Here is a 16,820-nt window from a genome sequence, read left to right as displayed (position 1 = left end):
TTTCTATGGCATGGATAATCAACAACTATTTCTACAAAAGGATTTAGTCAGTTAATTTTATTTTACTATGAATTTTTAAAATTTCAACATATACCAAATAAAGAAATGTACTGGATAATTCAAATTCTAACACTATTTTACTTGCAAAATCCATATATGACTTCAGCATTTCTCTATATTTACAGGCACAAGGACAGACAAGTAAGTAGAGAGGGAAACGAGACACACTATAGGACAATTAGCAAATCATTCAGGTTGCTGACAGTTGCTGAACCTTCTTATTTCCATCTCACTATTCCCTCTCCTGCCCCAACACTGCCCTTCATTCATATAAAGATCTCTATCTCCCCATTATCTTCTTTCATATTCTATCCCTTCTAGAATCTATAGAATTCTACATCTCCTCTGCACCCAGAACCTGAGTCCAGAGCTGACTAGGACCCAGAGTAATTCAGTCAGTTTTGTCATGTACTTACCTATCTTTCAAAAGCAATGGCAAACAATGGTAAGGAACCCCCAGGTCATTTCTCTCATCACTATCGTAACATTTTACCATAGAAATACCACAAACCTCACTAAATTTTGATTGCCTATTTAAAAAGTAACATTTGTCTTATTTAAAAAACATAGTATAGATTCTTCATACTTGAAAACAATAGACTTACACTTAGAAAAAGTATATATATAATTCACTTACCAAAACATTGCTATCGACCTCTAAAATACAAAATGGATGTCACTGTCAGGCTTAAAACCCATCAGGAACTTCTATAACATTAGATTAAAACAGCCCTATAATTCTTTTCAATCCATTTCACGAAGTTCTCATCCTCACACACAGTGTCCACTGAAGTGGCTTCCAAGAGCAATAGGTACACATGGCTTCTTCCTAACCTAAGCTTATTTATAAGTATCCTATATAATAAAAGGCTAATATGCAGTTTGTCCCCTCAGTAGTTTGACTGACTGGGAGTTCAACCGCTCACTATGACATGCGCTTACCACCAGGGGGCGGCGTGGAACAAAGGAAGGCTCTGGCCGGCAGCCAGCAGCCAGGGGAAGGAAAGCCTGATTGGCCCTGATTGCGCAGCCAGACCTAGGGACCCTACCTGTGAATGAATTTCGTGCACTGGGCCCCTAATATTTAACTAATATCTTAGGAAAAAAGAAATACTCTATTAAATATATATTCTTTTTACTAAACAAGATGACATATGTATCTGCAAAACATACAGCACTTTCTTCTTCATTAGTACATACACTCAATATTTGACTAAAAGCTTTTTGAACATTCAGAAGCTAAAGATTTTTGAGTCAATTTCATGGATCAACAATTACATAGTATCATAGTAACACTGCTTTTCATAATCCATGATGCTGATTTTGAACTCCTTACCACCTTCAGTACTGACTGACAGAATAATTCTGAAGCACATACCAGTGATTCAGAAAATTTCATTTTCCTTAAATGTATTACATATCAACAGAAGTGAAACAACTCTTAAAGCCAGCAAGTCTTTTAACAATAAATGAATGTTCAGGACCTCAGAAATTATCCTTATGTACACATGAATTGGCCACATTAACTTTCCTAGATTTGAGAATGTTACATAGAATCTATTCTGAGAGTTGCAATTTCTACTGCCTTTAATTGATTTGCCTGGAGTGTGACAGGCAAACCTCTGCATATATAATAACTTTTCATTTTAAGGCTGCTTCACTGGAAAAATATTTTGGAAATATTTTGTAAATAAAAAAGAGGACTCTTGCCGAAACCGGTTTGGCTCAGTGGATAGAGCGTCGGCCTGTGGACTGAAGGGTCCCAGGTTCGATTCCGGTCAAGGGCACGTACCTTGGTTGCGGGCACATCCCCAGTAGGGGGCGTGCAGGAGGCAGCTGATCGATGTTTCTCTCTATCTCTCTCCCTTCCTCTCTGTAAAAAATCAATAAAATATATTTTTTTTAAAAAAAGAGGACTCTAAATTTTTAACTGATAATTTAGCTAAGTATAGCACATATAAATATGACAATTAGATGAAGTTATTTTGAACATCTTACTTACAGCTTAGCCACAGAATTGCTCAAATTTAAGTTTAAATTGTTTCCTTAGAGAGGTATTCACTTCCAAAGAAAATTCTCTTGACAGTAGACTTTTTCTTTGGACTTGGTACTGACATTGCCATATGTGTAACAGTCCTATAACCTGATTCCGCCACTCCCTGCACTGTGCCATTTCTTACTTCTGAAGGCAATCTGGCAAGTGCAAACTTCCTGTACTCTAAACACATAATATAGTTTGTTTTAAACGTTCCCATATTAGATGTTGAGAAATAAGTCTCAGGGGAAAGCTTACCTGTCCATTTTTGCTTCCTGCTGACAATAGGCTGCATAAGAAATGATGTTTTCATGGCTGCACCTCTCGGTGGCCAGAGCACCAACATAAAGAACAAAGTCAGCATCTCGGACCCCCTCTTGATCTGGCACACCCACTGCTCCACAGGGCCACTTACCCCCACGGCAGACCCTGCATTGCTGCACCCATAGGGGTGAGGGGAGGCAACAGAAAATCAGACCAAAGACAAGATTAGCTGTGGAGACTTTTAATTTATAGTGAATCCAGACTCTGAATATATATAATTTAATTTTTATTTATCCCTCAAATTTATCAAAATCCATACCTCCCTCTACTCACTTCTTGTCTCTACTAGTAACTCTGAATTCATTTTACTAAAATTTCTACTTTATGTAAAATAATCATAAATCTATAATTTTACCTCAAACAAATAATTGCTATTTCTAATCAGCAGCCAACCAGGATGCAAAAAAGAAATATAAAAGGGACCTCTTTATACATTTTTTTTGCAGCTTCCTATAAATCTATAGTTATTTTATTTCAAAATTAATTTTAAAAATTTAAAATATAAATATATTTCCTACTATAAATAATTCATGTATCTTTTTAAAAATTCAAATACAAAAGTATATAAGGTAGCCCGGCCTTATGGCTTAGTGGTTAGGCGTCGACCTATGAACCAGGAGATCACAGTTTGATTCCCAATCAGGGCACATGCTGGGGTTGCTGGTTTGATCCCCAGTGGGGGATGTGCAGGAGGCAGCTGATCAATGATTCTCTCTCATCACTGATGTTTCTCTCTCTCTCTCCCCCTCTCCCTTCCTCTCTGAAATCAATAAAAATATATATTTAAAAAAAACAAAAAACACTTCTTGGTAACACAGATTCAAAATTTCCCCTAAAGTTATTCTAAAGAATAAAAACATTGCTTTAAAAAAAAAAAAAAGAAAGAAAAACCCTTAAGGATCATTTATGGCAAAAAACAAAAACAAAAAACATTGCTAATAGCAGGCTGAATTACCTGGAGGTGCTCTTCAGGCACTATAACGGGGCCACATTTTGTATGCTCTGCACATTCTCCAGTACAGTATCTGTGGGGATCATTTTCCTTCCGTAGGTATTGGTTTGTTGCACATTGTCTTCAGTTCATTTGTACATCAAAGTTTAATTGCCAAAAAGAAAAAAAAGGGGGTGGGGGAGAAGAGTTCACAGTAGTCAAACACATCATAAAAAACTAGTAACTGCTATATTAGCTCATTAATAGTTACTATTTCAGTTAGAAAAGCGGACTAAGAAAAAATTTTGGTTCCATGGGAAATCCTCCTGATCTGAGTTTTCAAATACCCAAATATTTCATAAAACCAATACTGCAGAGAACGAAGGAGGGAGAAAGGGGATGTAGCAAGCAGGGGACAACTACACCCTAGGAAAAAATCTAGTAGGTCACCATATAATAGAAAATCAGGAAAAGAATAATTATCCAACAGAAGCTTTTATATTATTTTTAAAATAGCTTGTATTTTGGTCTTTAAAAAAATCATAATAAAACATTCTAGTATAAATTTCATAATTTTCCATACTGGTAGAATGGGGAGGGCAGAGTACTAAATGACAAGAAAATGATCTGTGTTTAAAGTGACATACCTGCTAAGTAAGATAGTGCCCGCAGGTCTACGAACCTGAAAAGTCTTCTCTAAATAAGAAATAGCTTGTGGAAAAAGTTTGTTCTAAATAAAAGTTAAACAAAGAAAACTAGTCAGAATTATAATCAAAGTATATATTAATTTTAAAACAAGTACACATAGGATTTAATGCCTGAGGGGAAAAAAGGAAAAAGCCTTACAATTCTGGAATACAGATATTAATTAGTTAAAGGTTGCATGGCAAGGAGTAGGGGGAAGAGTAAGTATGTCTAGGAGCAAAGGAATTTCCTCTATTTTCTAGGTGAGTTTGGGGAAAGAACACTAGCTGGAAACTTCCTTCCCTACCTCTATGTAAATAGAATATTAGAAAACATAAATCTGAACTATTAATCTAAATTACTTCAAATTTGGGACTGAGTTAGTTGGTTCCAACATCATGGTAAGTTTATGTTAAGAAAATCTTATGTTCAGAAAATTTACTTTAACCTCTATTATTTCTGTGAATGAACTAGCTTAACGTGTGTGTGTGTGTGTGTGTGTGTGTGTGTGTGTGTGTGTGTGTGACTCTCTGTAACAGTTAAAAAACTAATGAGGTTAGCACTTCTATAAACAACTTTGGCATATTATACTTTCAGGTTAATTAATCTTCAGGAGAAAAAGCATTTCCACAATGGTATTTTCAATGCATTTCCAAAAAATCAGCTTTTTGTACACTATCCTCAATATGTTCTGCTCCCCCAAAACTTAAGAGAACAATTAAGAAAATCAGAAGACTAATTTAATATCAAATACAGACAAAGTCTTGGTGAGTACATAACAAAGACACTTTTGGTGAAAATGATAAATACATTTATCAATTCACTACCAACATCTTGTATTCATTCATTCACAAAATTCATGTATATAGCTTTCTTTACTGCAGTAGAATTTACATACAATAAAATATACCCATTTTAAGTATCCAATTCAAACCATGAGTATTTATTACCTACCTTAACAAGGTATCTTTTTTCAGGGAGCAACCTGAAAGAAGTGACAACATGAAAGATAAGAATTGCCATCCTGGGCAGAGCACTGTCTGACTTGTTCAGAATACATCTGGTAGGAGCCCCAAGGAATGCTTTGTGGAAGCATGCAGTATCAAGCCCCCAAAATTTCAATTAATTGCAATAAGTATTTGAGAGTTCACTCTGTGCCAAAGCACAGTGCTAGGCATGATCATATGCTATTTCATTCATTTGGAAAGTTAAAGATAGTAAAGGACATCAACTACTCTTAATAGATTTTTATAAAATACTAGAGGCCCAGTGCACAAAATTCATGCACTGGGGCGGGGGGCGGGGGAAGAGACTCAGCCTGGCCTGCATCCTCTTGCAGTCTGGGAGCCCTCAGGGGATGTCCAACTGATGGCTTAGGCCTGCTGGCCACGGGAAGTGGTCCTAAGCTGGCAGTAGGACATCCTTAGTGCTGCCACGGAGGCAGGAGAGGCTACCACCACTACCACCGCTGCGCTCGTCAGCTGTGAGCCCAGCTCAGGGCTTCTGGCTGAGCGGCACAAGTGTACTGACCACCAAGGGGCAGCTCCTGCATTGAGCATCTGCCCCCTGGTGGTTAGTGCGCGTCACAGAGACCTGTCATTCTGTCATTCAGTTGATTTGCATATTAGCCTTTTATTATATAGGCCTATAGATTGTCCTGGACAGTGTGGCTGTTGGTTGGGCATCATCCCCTGTACTAAAAGGTTGCTGGTTCAATTCCCAGTCAGGACACATACACGAGTTGTGGGCTCAATCCCTGGTGGGGGGCATGCAGGAGGCAGCCCATTAATGTTCTCTCTCATCCCCTTCTCCTTTCCTTTCTAAAAATCAATAAAAAATCTTTTTAAATAACCTAATATAGATTCATAATTTACATGTTTTCTGGACTACTTACACTAAATAAAAAATTTAGACTATACCACCTCTCTGATGAATAATTTTGTAAATGTTCTTATTATTGTGTATATATATATATAAGCACTTCCTCTTATTTTTCTTCCAAGTACTTATTGAGGAGGTGCCTTCTGGGTCTGTTATTGACCACATCCAAAGAGATCCACATTTGTTCTGTTCAAATTATGCATAACATATAGATTTTTTAAAAATAGGTTTTTATTGATTTTTAGAGAGAGAGAGTTAGAAACACAGATGAGAGAGAAACATCATTGATTGGCTGCTTCCTGTACACCCCCTAGTGGGGATCGAGCTCTCAACCCGGGCATGTGCCCTGACTGGGAATAGAGCCCATAACCTCTTGGTGCATGGGTTGATGCTCAACCACTGAACCACACCAGCTGAACATGATGTACAGATTTTGATCATATCCCATGGCTATCATCTTTCCAAATTAAAAAGCATTTTTACATTAATTCCATCTTGAAGATGCATTGGCTCTGAGTTCAATCTATGGAACTTCAGATAACAGATAAAAATATCTTTAAAAGTTTGATTCTTACTCTAGCTGGTTTGACTCAGTGGATAGTGTTGGCCTGTGGACTGAAGGGTCCCTGGTTTAATTCCTATCAAGGGCATATGCCTGGGTTGTGGGCTTGATCCCTAGTAGGGGGTGTGCAGGAGGCAGACAATCAATGATTCTCCTCTCCCCCTCTGAAATCAATTAAAAAAAAAATTTTTAAGTTTAATTCTTAATAAAAAAGATCACAAAATAATGATGTACTTACTCTTCAATACTTTTATCATAGACAGTCTTGATTCTTAAATGTTCATCAACATCTCTCTTTACAACATGATTTGCTTTAAGATGGACCTTATTTATGACCTGAAAAAAAGGAATAGATTTAAAGTTTTTTTAAAGATGTTGTACAGAGTAGTCGATTGAGGTCATAATGTAAAATTAATAAACTAAATTTCAAGTGTAATACCCAGAATAAAAATAAAGAATGAATAAATAGAGAGATATTTCATATTTATGGATAGACTCAACTTGATGTATAGATTCAAGGTAATCTCAATCAAAATCTCAGCAGGTTATATTGTGGATATAAATCAACTGATTCTAAAATTTATATAAATAGTTAAAAGACCCAGTATAGCCAACACAATATTGGAGAAGAACAAAGTTAGAGGACTGACACAACCTAACTTCAAGACTTACTATAAAGCTACAGTAATCAAGACAGTGTGGTACTGGCAAAAGCAGAGACAGACCAATAGAACAGAATAGAGAGACCAGAAATAGAACCACATAAATACAATCAACTGAGCTTTGACAAAGAGAAAAAAAGGCAACACAATGAAGCAGATAATCTTTTCAACAAATGGTTTTAGAACAACTAGATATCCATACAGAAAAAAATGAATCTAGACACACACCTCACATTCTTCATAAAATTAACTCAAAATGGACTGTAGACCTAAATATAAAATGCAAAACAATAAAACTCTTAAAAGATACAATAGGAGTGAACCTTTATGACCTTGGGTATGGCAATGACTTTTTAGATATAGCACTAAAGGCATGGTCCATGAATGAAATAATTGATAAATTCAACTTTATTAAAATTAAAAAACTCTGCTCAGTGAAAGATAACGTCAAGAGAATAACAAGTTAAGCCACAATAGGAGAAAATATTTGCAAAAGACACATCTGAAAAGGGACTATTATCCAAAATATAGAAAGAACTCTTAAAACGAAACAATTATGAAAACAAACAATCTAAGGAGGGGGAAGGAGGGTATAAGAGGGTATAAAGAGGATAAATGGTGATGGAAGGAGACTTGACTTGGGGTGGCAAACACATAACACAATATACAGATTATGTATTATAGAATTGTACATCTAAAACCTACATAATTTTTTAAAATACATTCTTATTGATTCCAGAGAGGAAGAGAGAGATAGAAAAATCAATAATGAGAGAAAATCATTGATTAGCTGCCTCCTGCACATCCCCAACTGGGGACCTAGCATACAACCCAGGCATGTGCCCTGACTGGGAATCAAACTGTGACTTCCCTGGTTCATAAGTCGATGCTTAACCACTGAGCCAAGCTGGCCGGGCTAAAACCTATATAATTTTTTTAACCAATGTCACCCTGATAAATTCAATAAAAATGTTAAAAAAGAAAAAGAAAACAAACAACCCAATGTTTTAAATGGCCAAAAACTGTCCTGGCTGGTGTGGCCCAGTTGGTTGCCAGTTGGATTCCTAATCAGGGCACATGCCTGGGCCCGGGTTGCAGGCTCCATCCCCTGAAGGGGGAGTGCTGGAGTCATCTAATTGATGTTTCACTCTCTCACACTGATGTTTTTCTCTCTCTAAAAATTAATTTTAAAAATCTAAAAAAAAAAAAAAAAAAAAAAAAGGCCAAAAACTTTAATAGTCATTTCACTGAAGAAAATATACAGATGGTGCCCTGGCCAAGTAGCTCAGTCAGTTGGAGCATTTTACTGATGCTCGAAGATTGTAGGTTCGACCCCTCGTCAAGGCACATACAAGAATCAACCAATGAATGCATAAGTGGAAAAACAAAAATCGATGTTTCTCTTTGTTTCTCTCTCTTGCCCAGCCTAATATTCTTAATAGTGGAAGACTAAATGCTTTCCCCTCAAGATCAAGTATGTCTATTTCCACTATTCTTATTCAACATCATATTAGATGTACTATACTATCTACAATAATCTACAATAATAAAAGCATAATATGCTAATTAGACCAGACAGCCAAACAGCCTTCCAGACGACCTTCCAGACGAAGCCAGGGCTGCGAGGGTTGAGGCAAGCTGTCGAGGCTGCGAGGGCTGAGCCCTCTGCACGAATTTCATGCATCAGGCCTCTAGTTATACATAATAGTCATTATAGGACAAAATCAACATTAAATATTTATAACTAGAGGACCGGTGCACGAAATTCGTGCACGGGGGTGTGTGTCCCTCAGCCCAGCCTGCACCCTCTCCAATCCGGGACCCCTTGATGGATGTCCTACTGCAGGTTTAGGCCTGATCCCTGCAGTTGGACATCCCTCTTGCAATCTGGGACCACTAGCTCCTAACCCCTCACCTGCTTGCCTGCCTGATCGCCCCTAACTGCCTCTGCCTGCCTGCCTGATCACCCCTCACTGCTCTCACCTGCCGGCCTGATCACCCCTAACCACTCTGCCTACCTGCCTGATCGCCCCTAACCGCCTCTGCCTCGGCCCCATCACCGTGGCTTTGTCCGGAAGGATGTCTGGAAGACGTCCAGTCTATCCAGTATAATTAGCATATTACCCTTTTATTAGTATAAAGTATTGACTATATTCCCTGTCTACAAAATAGTTACATCCCTGTGACTATTTTTGTAAGTTCTTACTTTCTTTACTCAAAAGGATAATTATGAACAACTTTATGTCAATAAATTTAAATTCAGATGAAATAGAATCCTTGAAAAAAACAAGTTAACCAGAAGGACAAGATCAAATAGAAAACATGAATAGATTTGTAACAGAGAAATTGGATTTATCTAAACCTCTCTAGCTCAACCAGTGTGGCTCAGTGGTTGAGCTTCGACCTATTGAACCAGGAGGTCGCAGTTCGATTCCAGGTCAGGGCACATGCTCAGACTGCATGCTCGATACCAGCGGCGGGTGTGCAGGAGGCAGCCAATCAATCATTCTCTCTCATCACTGATGTGTCTATCTCTCTCCCTCTCCCTTCCTCTCTGAAATCAATAACAATATATTTAAAAAAAATAAATCTCTCTACATAGTAGTTGCTTGAAAATAGGGATTGACTATAAATGGGCCCAAAGGCCCTAACTGGTTTGGCTTGGTGGATAGGGTGTCGGCCTGCGGACTCAAAGGTCCCGGGTTCGATTCTGGTCAAGGGCATGTACCTTGGTTGCGGGCACATCCCCAGTAGGGGGTGTGCAGGAGGCAGCTGATTGATGTTTCTCTCTCATCAATGTTTCTAACTCTCTATCCCTTTCCCTTTCTCTCTGTAAAAAAATCAATAAAATATATTTTTAAAAAAATAAATGGGCACAAAGGATCTTTGTGGAGTGGTGGAAATGTTCTAAAATTGGATTGTAGTGATGGTTGCATAACTCTGTAAACTTATTAAAAATAAATGAATTGGACAATTAAGTGGGGAAATTTTATGGTACGGTATATAAATTATAGCACAATAAAGCTACTGGAAAAACTCTCTACAAGAAAACTCCAAGCCCATGTGGTTTCAGTTATAAATTACTAGAGGCCCGGCGCACGAAATTCGTGCACGGAGGGGGGTTGTCCCTCAGCCCAGCCTGTACCCTCGCCAATATGGGACCCCTCAAGGGATGTCCGACTACCCGTTTAGGCCCGATCCCAGTGGGATCGGGCCTAAACGGGCAGTCGGACATCCCTCTCACAATCCAGGACTGCTGGCTCCCAACTGCTTGCCTGCCTGCCTTCCTGACTGCCCCTAACCGCTTCTGCCTGCCAGCCTGTTTGCCCCCAACTTAACTCCTCTTGCCGGCCTGGTCACCCCTAACTGCCCTCTCCTGCAGGGTTGATCACCTCCAACTGCCCTCCCTTGCAGGCCTGGTCCCTCTCAACTGCCCTCCCTTGCAGGCCGGGTGCCTCCCAACTGCCCTCTCCTGCTGGCCATCTTGTGGTGGCCATCTTGTGTCCACATGGGGGCAGGATCTTTGACCACATAGGGGCAGCGATATTGTGTGTTGCAGTGATGATCAATCTGCATATTACTCTTTTATTAGATAGGATAGAGGCCTGGTACAGGGGTGGGGGCCAGCTGGTTTGCCCTGAAGGGCGTCCCAGATCAGGTGGGGGTTCCCTTGGGGTGTGGGGCGGCCTGAGCGAGGGGCCTGTGGTAGTTTGCAGGCCGGCCACACCCCCTGGCAACCCAAGCGGAGGCCCTGGTATCTGGAATTTATTTTCCTTCTACAATTGAAACTTTGTAGCCTGGAGCGGAGCCAAGCCTGGGGCTCCCTCCAAGGCCGGCCGACAGCCATTTGTGTTGGGGTTATAATTGAAACTTTATTGCCTTAAGCGGGTGGGCCCGGCCAGAGTGTGCGGAAAGCTTTGCTTCCCCTGTTGCCGGGGACAACCCTGGCCTGCTCTCTCAAGCTCCATCCTGCTGCCATTTGTTTGAATTTGTTTACCTTCTATAATTGAAACTTTGTAGCTTGAGTGGAGGCTTAGGCCTGGCAAGGGCAGGCGGAAAGCTTGGCTTCCTCTGTTACCTAGGAAACCTTGCTCTCTGTGGCTGTAGCCATCTTGGTCTGGGTTAATTTGCATACTCGCTCTGATTGGATGGTGGGCGTGGCTTGTGGGCGAGTTGGAGGTATGGTCAATTTGCATATTTGTCTATTATTAGATAGGATACCAAACACTTAAGAAAGAAATTATTTCAATTTTATACAAACCTTAGAAAATATAAGAGGATGGAACACTTCCCAACTCATTTTGAGACCAATATAATTCTGATATCAAAAGCTAACAAAAACTTGGCTAATAACGATTATAAACTAACATCACTCATAAACATAGATACAAAAGTCCTTAACAATTTATTAGCAAATTGAATTTTGAGGTATATAAAAAGGATAATACATCATGACCAAGAAGTAAGGTCTATCCCAAAAATACAAGGTTGATTTACTACTGGTTAATTCAATATAATCTACCATATAATAGGATATATACTGTATCACTCCATTTATACAAACTAAGTCTACAACAAGCAAAATGAACCTATTAAAAAAATCTAAATCTACTATAAAATAAAAATCAGAACAATAATTGCCTGGTATGGACAGGAGACTGCTGGCACAGGACAGGAGGGAACTTTCTGAAGATATGGAAATGTTCTACATTGTAATTGGGTTGTGAGTTTTACATAATGTACATGACTGCATTTGTTGCATTTCAATATATGTAAATTTTACCCCCCAAAACTTCAAAAAGTGAAAGGATGGGGAATGGCTAGAAGTACATGAAACAAGAATGACTGAATATTGATGGTAAGTTTGAAGTTGTGTAATGAATGGGTCCATGGGAGTTCAATATACTATTCTTTTATGTTGTAGTTGTTTTATTTTAATTTATATAATAAAAAGTAAAAACAAAACAAAACACAGAAGTTTTGAGAACAAGTTAAATGAGTCAAAATGTTTTATAGTTCCCCACCACCACCAAGAAAAGTTACGGTAATTTCCTGTAGCATTTAACTAGTTTGAGTACAATGAATGGTTCTTCCCTATACTTTGTGTTAAAGCAAAGAAAATAGTTACTAGTGGGCTTGCTATTACATACCCTATCAAGAACTAGGAAAATTTACTAGGGATGAGAACTCTCAAGAACTTAATAGCTGAAGCACTATCACTACCAAGTTTTTTTCAGCTGAGGCATAAACAGTAATGGGGGTGAGGATGGTGGAAATTTCAGAAAGAGTTTTCAGCTCTTATGATAAAGAAAAACTTTAACAATGTTGATCTCCAAATAACATAAGGGCTGCCTCTGGAGATAATGCTCCTATTCATGGAGATGTTCAAATATAAGTTGGAGATTTATACATTGGCAACAACCACTAGAAGAAAACAGATTTTATGAAGTTTCCTTCTAGCAGAGGTTTTATAGATCTTTAAACTACTTCCTCTTATTATTTGTTTTTTTACTTCCTCTTATTTTAAGCTAGATTAAAAGGGAGAAGCACAGGGCTTTGTGGAAATTTTTTAAAAAGAGGGGTGGGAGAACAGGGGGATATGTTAAGGGTACAAACTTACAACCAGTAGATAAATAAGTCCTATAGACCTAATGCACAGCATAGTGATTATGGACAACACTAATCCTGTATAATAAAAGCCCAATATGCAAATTGTCCCCTCGGGAGTTCGACCGGGAGACCGATTGCTCACTATGACATGTGCTGACCACCAGGAGGCGGTGCAGAATGAAGGCCCCAGCCGGCCGCGGAAGGAAGGCCCCCATCGGGGCCCTGATCGCCAGCCAGGCTTAGGGACCTACTGGTGCACCAGGCCTCTAGTGTATTATAAACTTAAAAGTTACTAAGAGACTAAAAAAATAAAACAATTCAGCCAAAATGCAGTGTCATGATAAAAACTATACCACTACAAACCACACACTTAACATTTTGACACATATGGTTGAACATTATGCATATAAATTTTTGGAAGTTACCACATAAATGAGTGGTCTTAGATTACTGGGCTGAACTGAATATTTCTAGGTTAATACTGATAAAGCAGTAAGACAAACTGTAAAACCAATCACAAAATGCAGCCCTGTCCCAGTACTGTGTTTCTTTTCTTCAAAGAAGAATAATTGTTGTGGGCCCTCCCTCTGAGCTAAGTACTGTGGAAGAATCACAGTGATTTGAGGTTTCTTGGTGAGCAGGGTGCGAGGATGATTTCTTTACCAGGTTTTTGTCCAGAGAGATTCGAAGAATGAAGCCATGGACAAAAGGTGGTAGATGAGAAGTACAGAAACTTTACTGCAAGTAGATACTACCTCTTAAATTTCTGATTTTAAGACTCTTGTCTCTCTTTGTCTTGAGGTAGTAAATATTCTAGAGACCATCCTTTCCCTTATTGTGCCTTTCCCACCGTGGGACTTCAGCCTTGTAATCAGTTCCCAGGGCCCCTAAATCACTTCTCCTATTTGGTCATCTTATCTGTTCAGGTTGGAGTTGCTTTCGATCTCCCTGATGGCGTTCCCAGCTGCTCAGATCAGGGCTGCTTTAGATCTAACTTATGGTTGCTTTAATTGCTCAGGCCATAGATACCTGTCCTTGGTTTATGGCTGTTGTAATTGCTCAGGCCAGAAATGCCTCCATCCTCCCTGAAGCCACCCCGCCCCCCGCCCTTTCCTGTCTGCCTAATTAAGCTAGCTAGCTAACGCTTAACTTTATCCTAAGGAACCTTACAATTTAACTACAAAGGCAAGACATGCCTGAAAAATAAGCCAGCATCACATAGCAGTACTTGATCAAGTTACAGAAGAGACTCCAGATAAGACGTCCAGAGAAATGGAAAGAGCATTCTGCTGGGGTTGGTCTCAGCAGGCTGCCTTGAGATAAGAGAACTTAAACGGAGACTGAAAGAATTGAGAGAGGAAGAAACATGGAGTGTGACGGAGGTAGGTACTTCCAGGGCAGGAGAACAGGGTAAAGCAAGCAATGTGATGAGGTAACTTGAAAATAAACCTGGATTTTGTCTCCACAGAACCCCCAATATCCCTCCGATTCCCCAATTAATTCCTTCCCAAACTTTTAGTTCAGTGTTTCTGGAAATGTGGTCAATGGATAAGCAGTACTATCAACTATCTGGGAACTTGAGCTGCAAATACTGGGGACCCATCCCGGACTTAGTCAGAAAGCGGGGGAGTTGGGCAGCAATCTGTTCTAACAAGCCCATCAGGGGGTCTGATGCGTGCTCAAATTTGAAAGCCACCACTCCAGGACTACCTCACGCACAGCTCTCCGCACAAGAAGGTGATGATGCTCCAGGTGCCTCAGTCAGCCCCTTTGCTGGTACAGGGAGCTGACACCAAGGCCCAGCCCTCTCGGAGTTGGCTTCCTTCACTCCTCTCTCTGCCACTGCCCCCGTATGACTTCCCCCTCACAGGGCCCGCTCCGCTCCTCCGCCACCCTACCTCAGCGTCAGAGGGGACGTGGTGCCGGCAGGGGAAGGAACTGCTCAAGGAGACAGGAATAGACGTAGCACTTGCCCGGAGCCCGCCCAACAGGAGTAAAATGCCTCGGACCCATAAAGAACCGCTCCAGAGCCACCGACTTGGGCCCGGGCTTGAACCCGAGGACCCTGTCCCTCTACCCCGTTCGGGCGCCATCTTTGGGCTGAGCGTCGTTTCCATGGAGTACTTGACGCTTTCACGCCGGCGCCAGCCCCGCCCCTCTCCGCTCAGGGTAGGTGGAGGGCCAGCTGGCGGAAAGCCGCTTTTCCATTGGCTCGCGTCACCCGGAAGTTCACCACGAACACAAGATGTGCCTCATTGCGGGACGCCAACCAGTAAATGCCGCTTAGCTCACGTGAGTTGAACTGTGATAGTAGTGACGTCGATGGTAATGATGGTGGTGTTTGGGTCTCTACTGAGGCAGTTTTTGCCTTTAATTCAGTTAGCCACGATAAAGATATACACACACTAGATGCCAAGTGGCTTAGACAAAGAGCTGCATAGTTCTTTATGGTGTAGCCCTCTACAAAAGGTGAATGGAATATAATTTTTAATGTATTTTTATTTTATTGATTTTTTACAGAGAAGGAGCTAGAAACATTTATCAGCTGCCTCCTGCACACCCCCTACTGGGGATGTGCCCGAAACCAAGGTACATGCCCTTGACCGGAATCGAACCTGGGACCCTTCAGTCCACAGGCCGACGCTCTATCCACTGAGCCAAACTGGTTAGGGCTTAATGTATTTTTATTGACTTCAGAGAGGAAGATAGAAACATCTATGATGAGAATCATTGATCAGCTGCCTTCTGCACATCCCCCCAACAGGGATGGAGCTCGCAACCTGGCCATGTGCCCGGAAGGTAATCAACCACTTGAGCCACGCTGACCGGCTGGCCCATTTCTTCTTAAAGTCATTTTCTATAAAGTCAACCATGTGTCTGTCCTTTACTATTCAACCCTATCCCTTAACTTATTTAAAACCCAAGAACTGGCCCAGCCTGCCTGGCTCAGTGGTTGAGGAACGACCTATAGGAACCAGGTCACCAGGTCACGGTTTGATTCTGGGTCAGAGCACATGCTCCGGTCGCGGGGCTCCATCCCAGTAGCCGGCACGCGGAAGGCAGCAGGCCAATGATTCTCTCATTTGTTTCTCTCTCTGAAATCAATAAAAACATATTTTTTAAAATAAAACACAAGAATTGCAACTATATTAACTCAGTAAGAGATTGGGTGAATCCTTGCCATTAAGGAAACTACCTTCAAAACTGAACAGTGAGGAACTACAAAAAATGTTGAAAATCGGGATAAACCTATAGCGTATGAAACAAAGAAAATTAGGTATTAGAAGCACTTAGCTGGAACATTCAATGAGAAGTGGATATTGTAAATTACTATAGTTGGGAAGTGTAGGGGATACAAAATCCCTAAGAATTTATATTTCATTGGTGAAGATCATGTACTCAAATAATAAGGGGTAAGACATTTTACAAATAGAGTCATCAGATAATGTCAACCCTGGTGGGGTAGTTCAGTTGGTTAGAGCATTGTGTCATGGTGGGGAGGCTGTTTCAGTGGTCTAGTGGAAAAGCTGCTAGTCATTCAAGCTCATTTCCGTGAAAGAGTCACGCAATGGTAACTTTGGCTTGAGGACTACTTTTGCACAGACCGAACCTCATATGGGAACAGAAAAGCACAGACACCCTCATTTCGAAATGATGCATTATATCACTCAAAAAGAGGATGAATGTGCATGCAAGGCTACTTTGCAACTTTATTTACTTAAGTCATCCCAAGGATTGTCAGCTTTCTCTTCCCCACTTTGCTCAAATGCCTATCAGTTCTTGTGTATTCACCCCATTGCTCTACCATCATCTTTCCCACTCAGAATACCACATTCACCTGACTCCTACAATGGTGACAGAAACATCCAATTTGTTGCTCCTTTTATTTATGCATCCACTGGCTCATTCTTATGTGTGCCCCAACTAGGGATTGAACCCACAACCTTGGCATGTTGAGACAAAGCACTAACTGAGCTACCAGGGCCACACTATTTCTTTTCCTTTCCTCTCCATGACTAAGCCAGACCTGAAATATCCGTCTTCCTGAACATATTCACAGCTAAGTAACCC

The 16,820-nt window shown here is 40.5% G+C and overlaps 1 protein-coding gene across 5 annotated transcripts in view; it reads right to left on the bottom strand.

The window, feature by feature from the left end:
* Window positions 1-14,874, bottom strand: part of LMLN (leishmanolysin like peptidase) — a 61,710-nt gene extending 46,836 nt beyond the window's left edge. For 4 of the 5 annotated variants that reach the window (XM_079764729.1, XM_079764726.1, XM_079764727.1 and 1 more), the window contains exons 1-6: window positions 14,648-14,853; window positions 6,716-6,813; window positions 4,989-5,019; window positions 3,998-4,080; window positions 3,375-3,492; window positions 2,354-2,532 (exon numbers count right to left, since the gene is read on the bottom strand). In XM_079764729.1, the coding sequence (XP_079620855.1) occupies window positions 2,354-2,532; window positions 3,375-3,492; window positions 3,998-4,080; window positions 4,989-5,019; window positions 6,716-6,813; window positions 14,648-14,842 (704 nt within the window). In that variant the 5' untranslated portion in view covers window positions 14,843-14,853. Of the gene's footprint in view, window positions 1-2,353; window positions 2,533-3,374; window positions 3,493-3,997; window positions 4,081-4,988; window positions 5,020-6,715; window positions 6,814-14,647 lie in introns of all 5 variants that reach the window. The other variant, XM_079764730.1, reaches the window with a different exon arrangement.
* Between the last annotated feature and the right edge of the window lie 1,946 nt (window positions 14,875-16,820).

This window comes from Cnephaeus nilssonii (assembly GCF_951640355.1).
Source record: "Cnephaeus nilssonii genome assembly, chromosome: 3".
Classification (NCBI taxonomy): domain Eukaryota; kingdom Metazoa; phylum Chordata; class Mammalia; order Chiroptera; family Vespertilionidae; genus Cnephaeus; species Cnephaeus nilssonii.
Note: the sequence above shows the minus strand (reverse complement) of the source record. Positions and strands in the feature narration are given on the sequence as shown.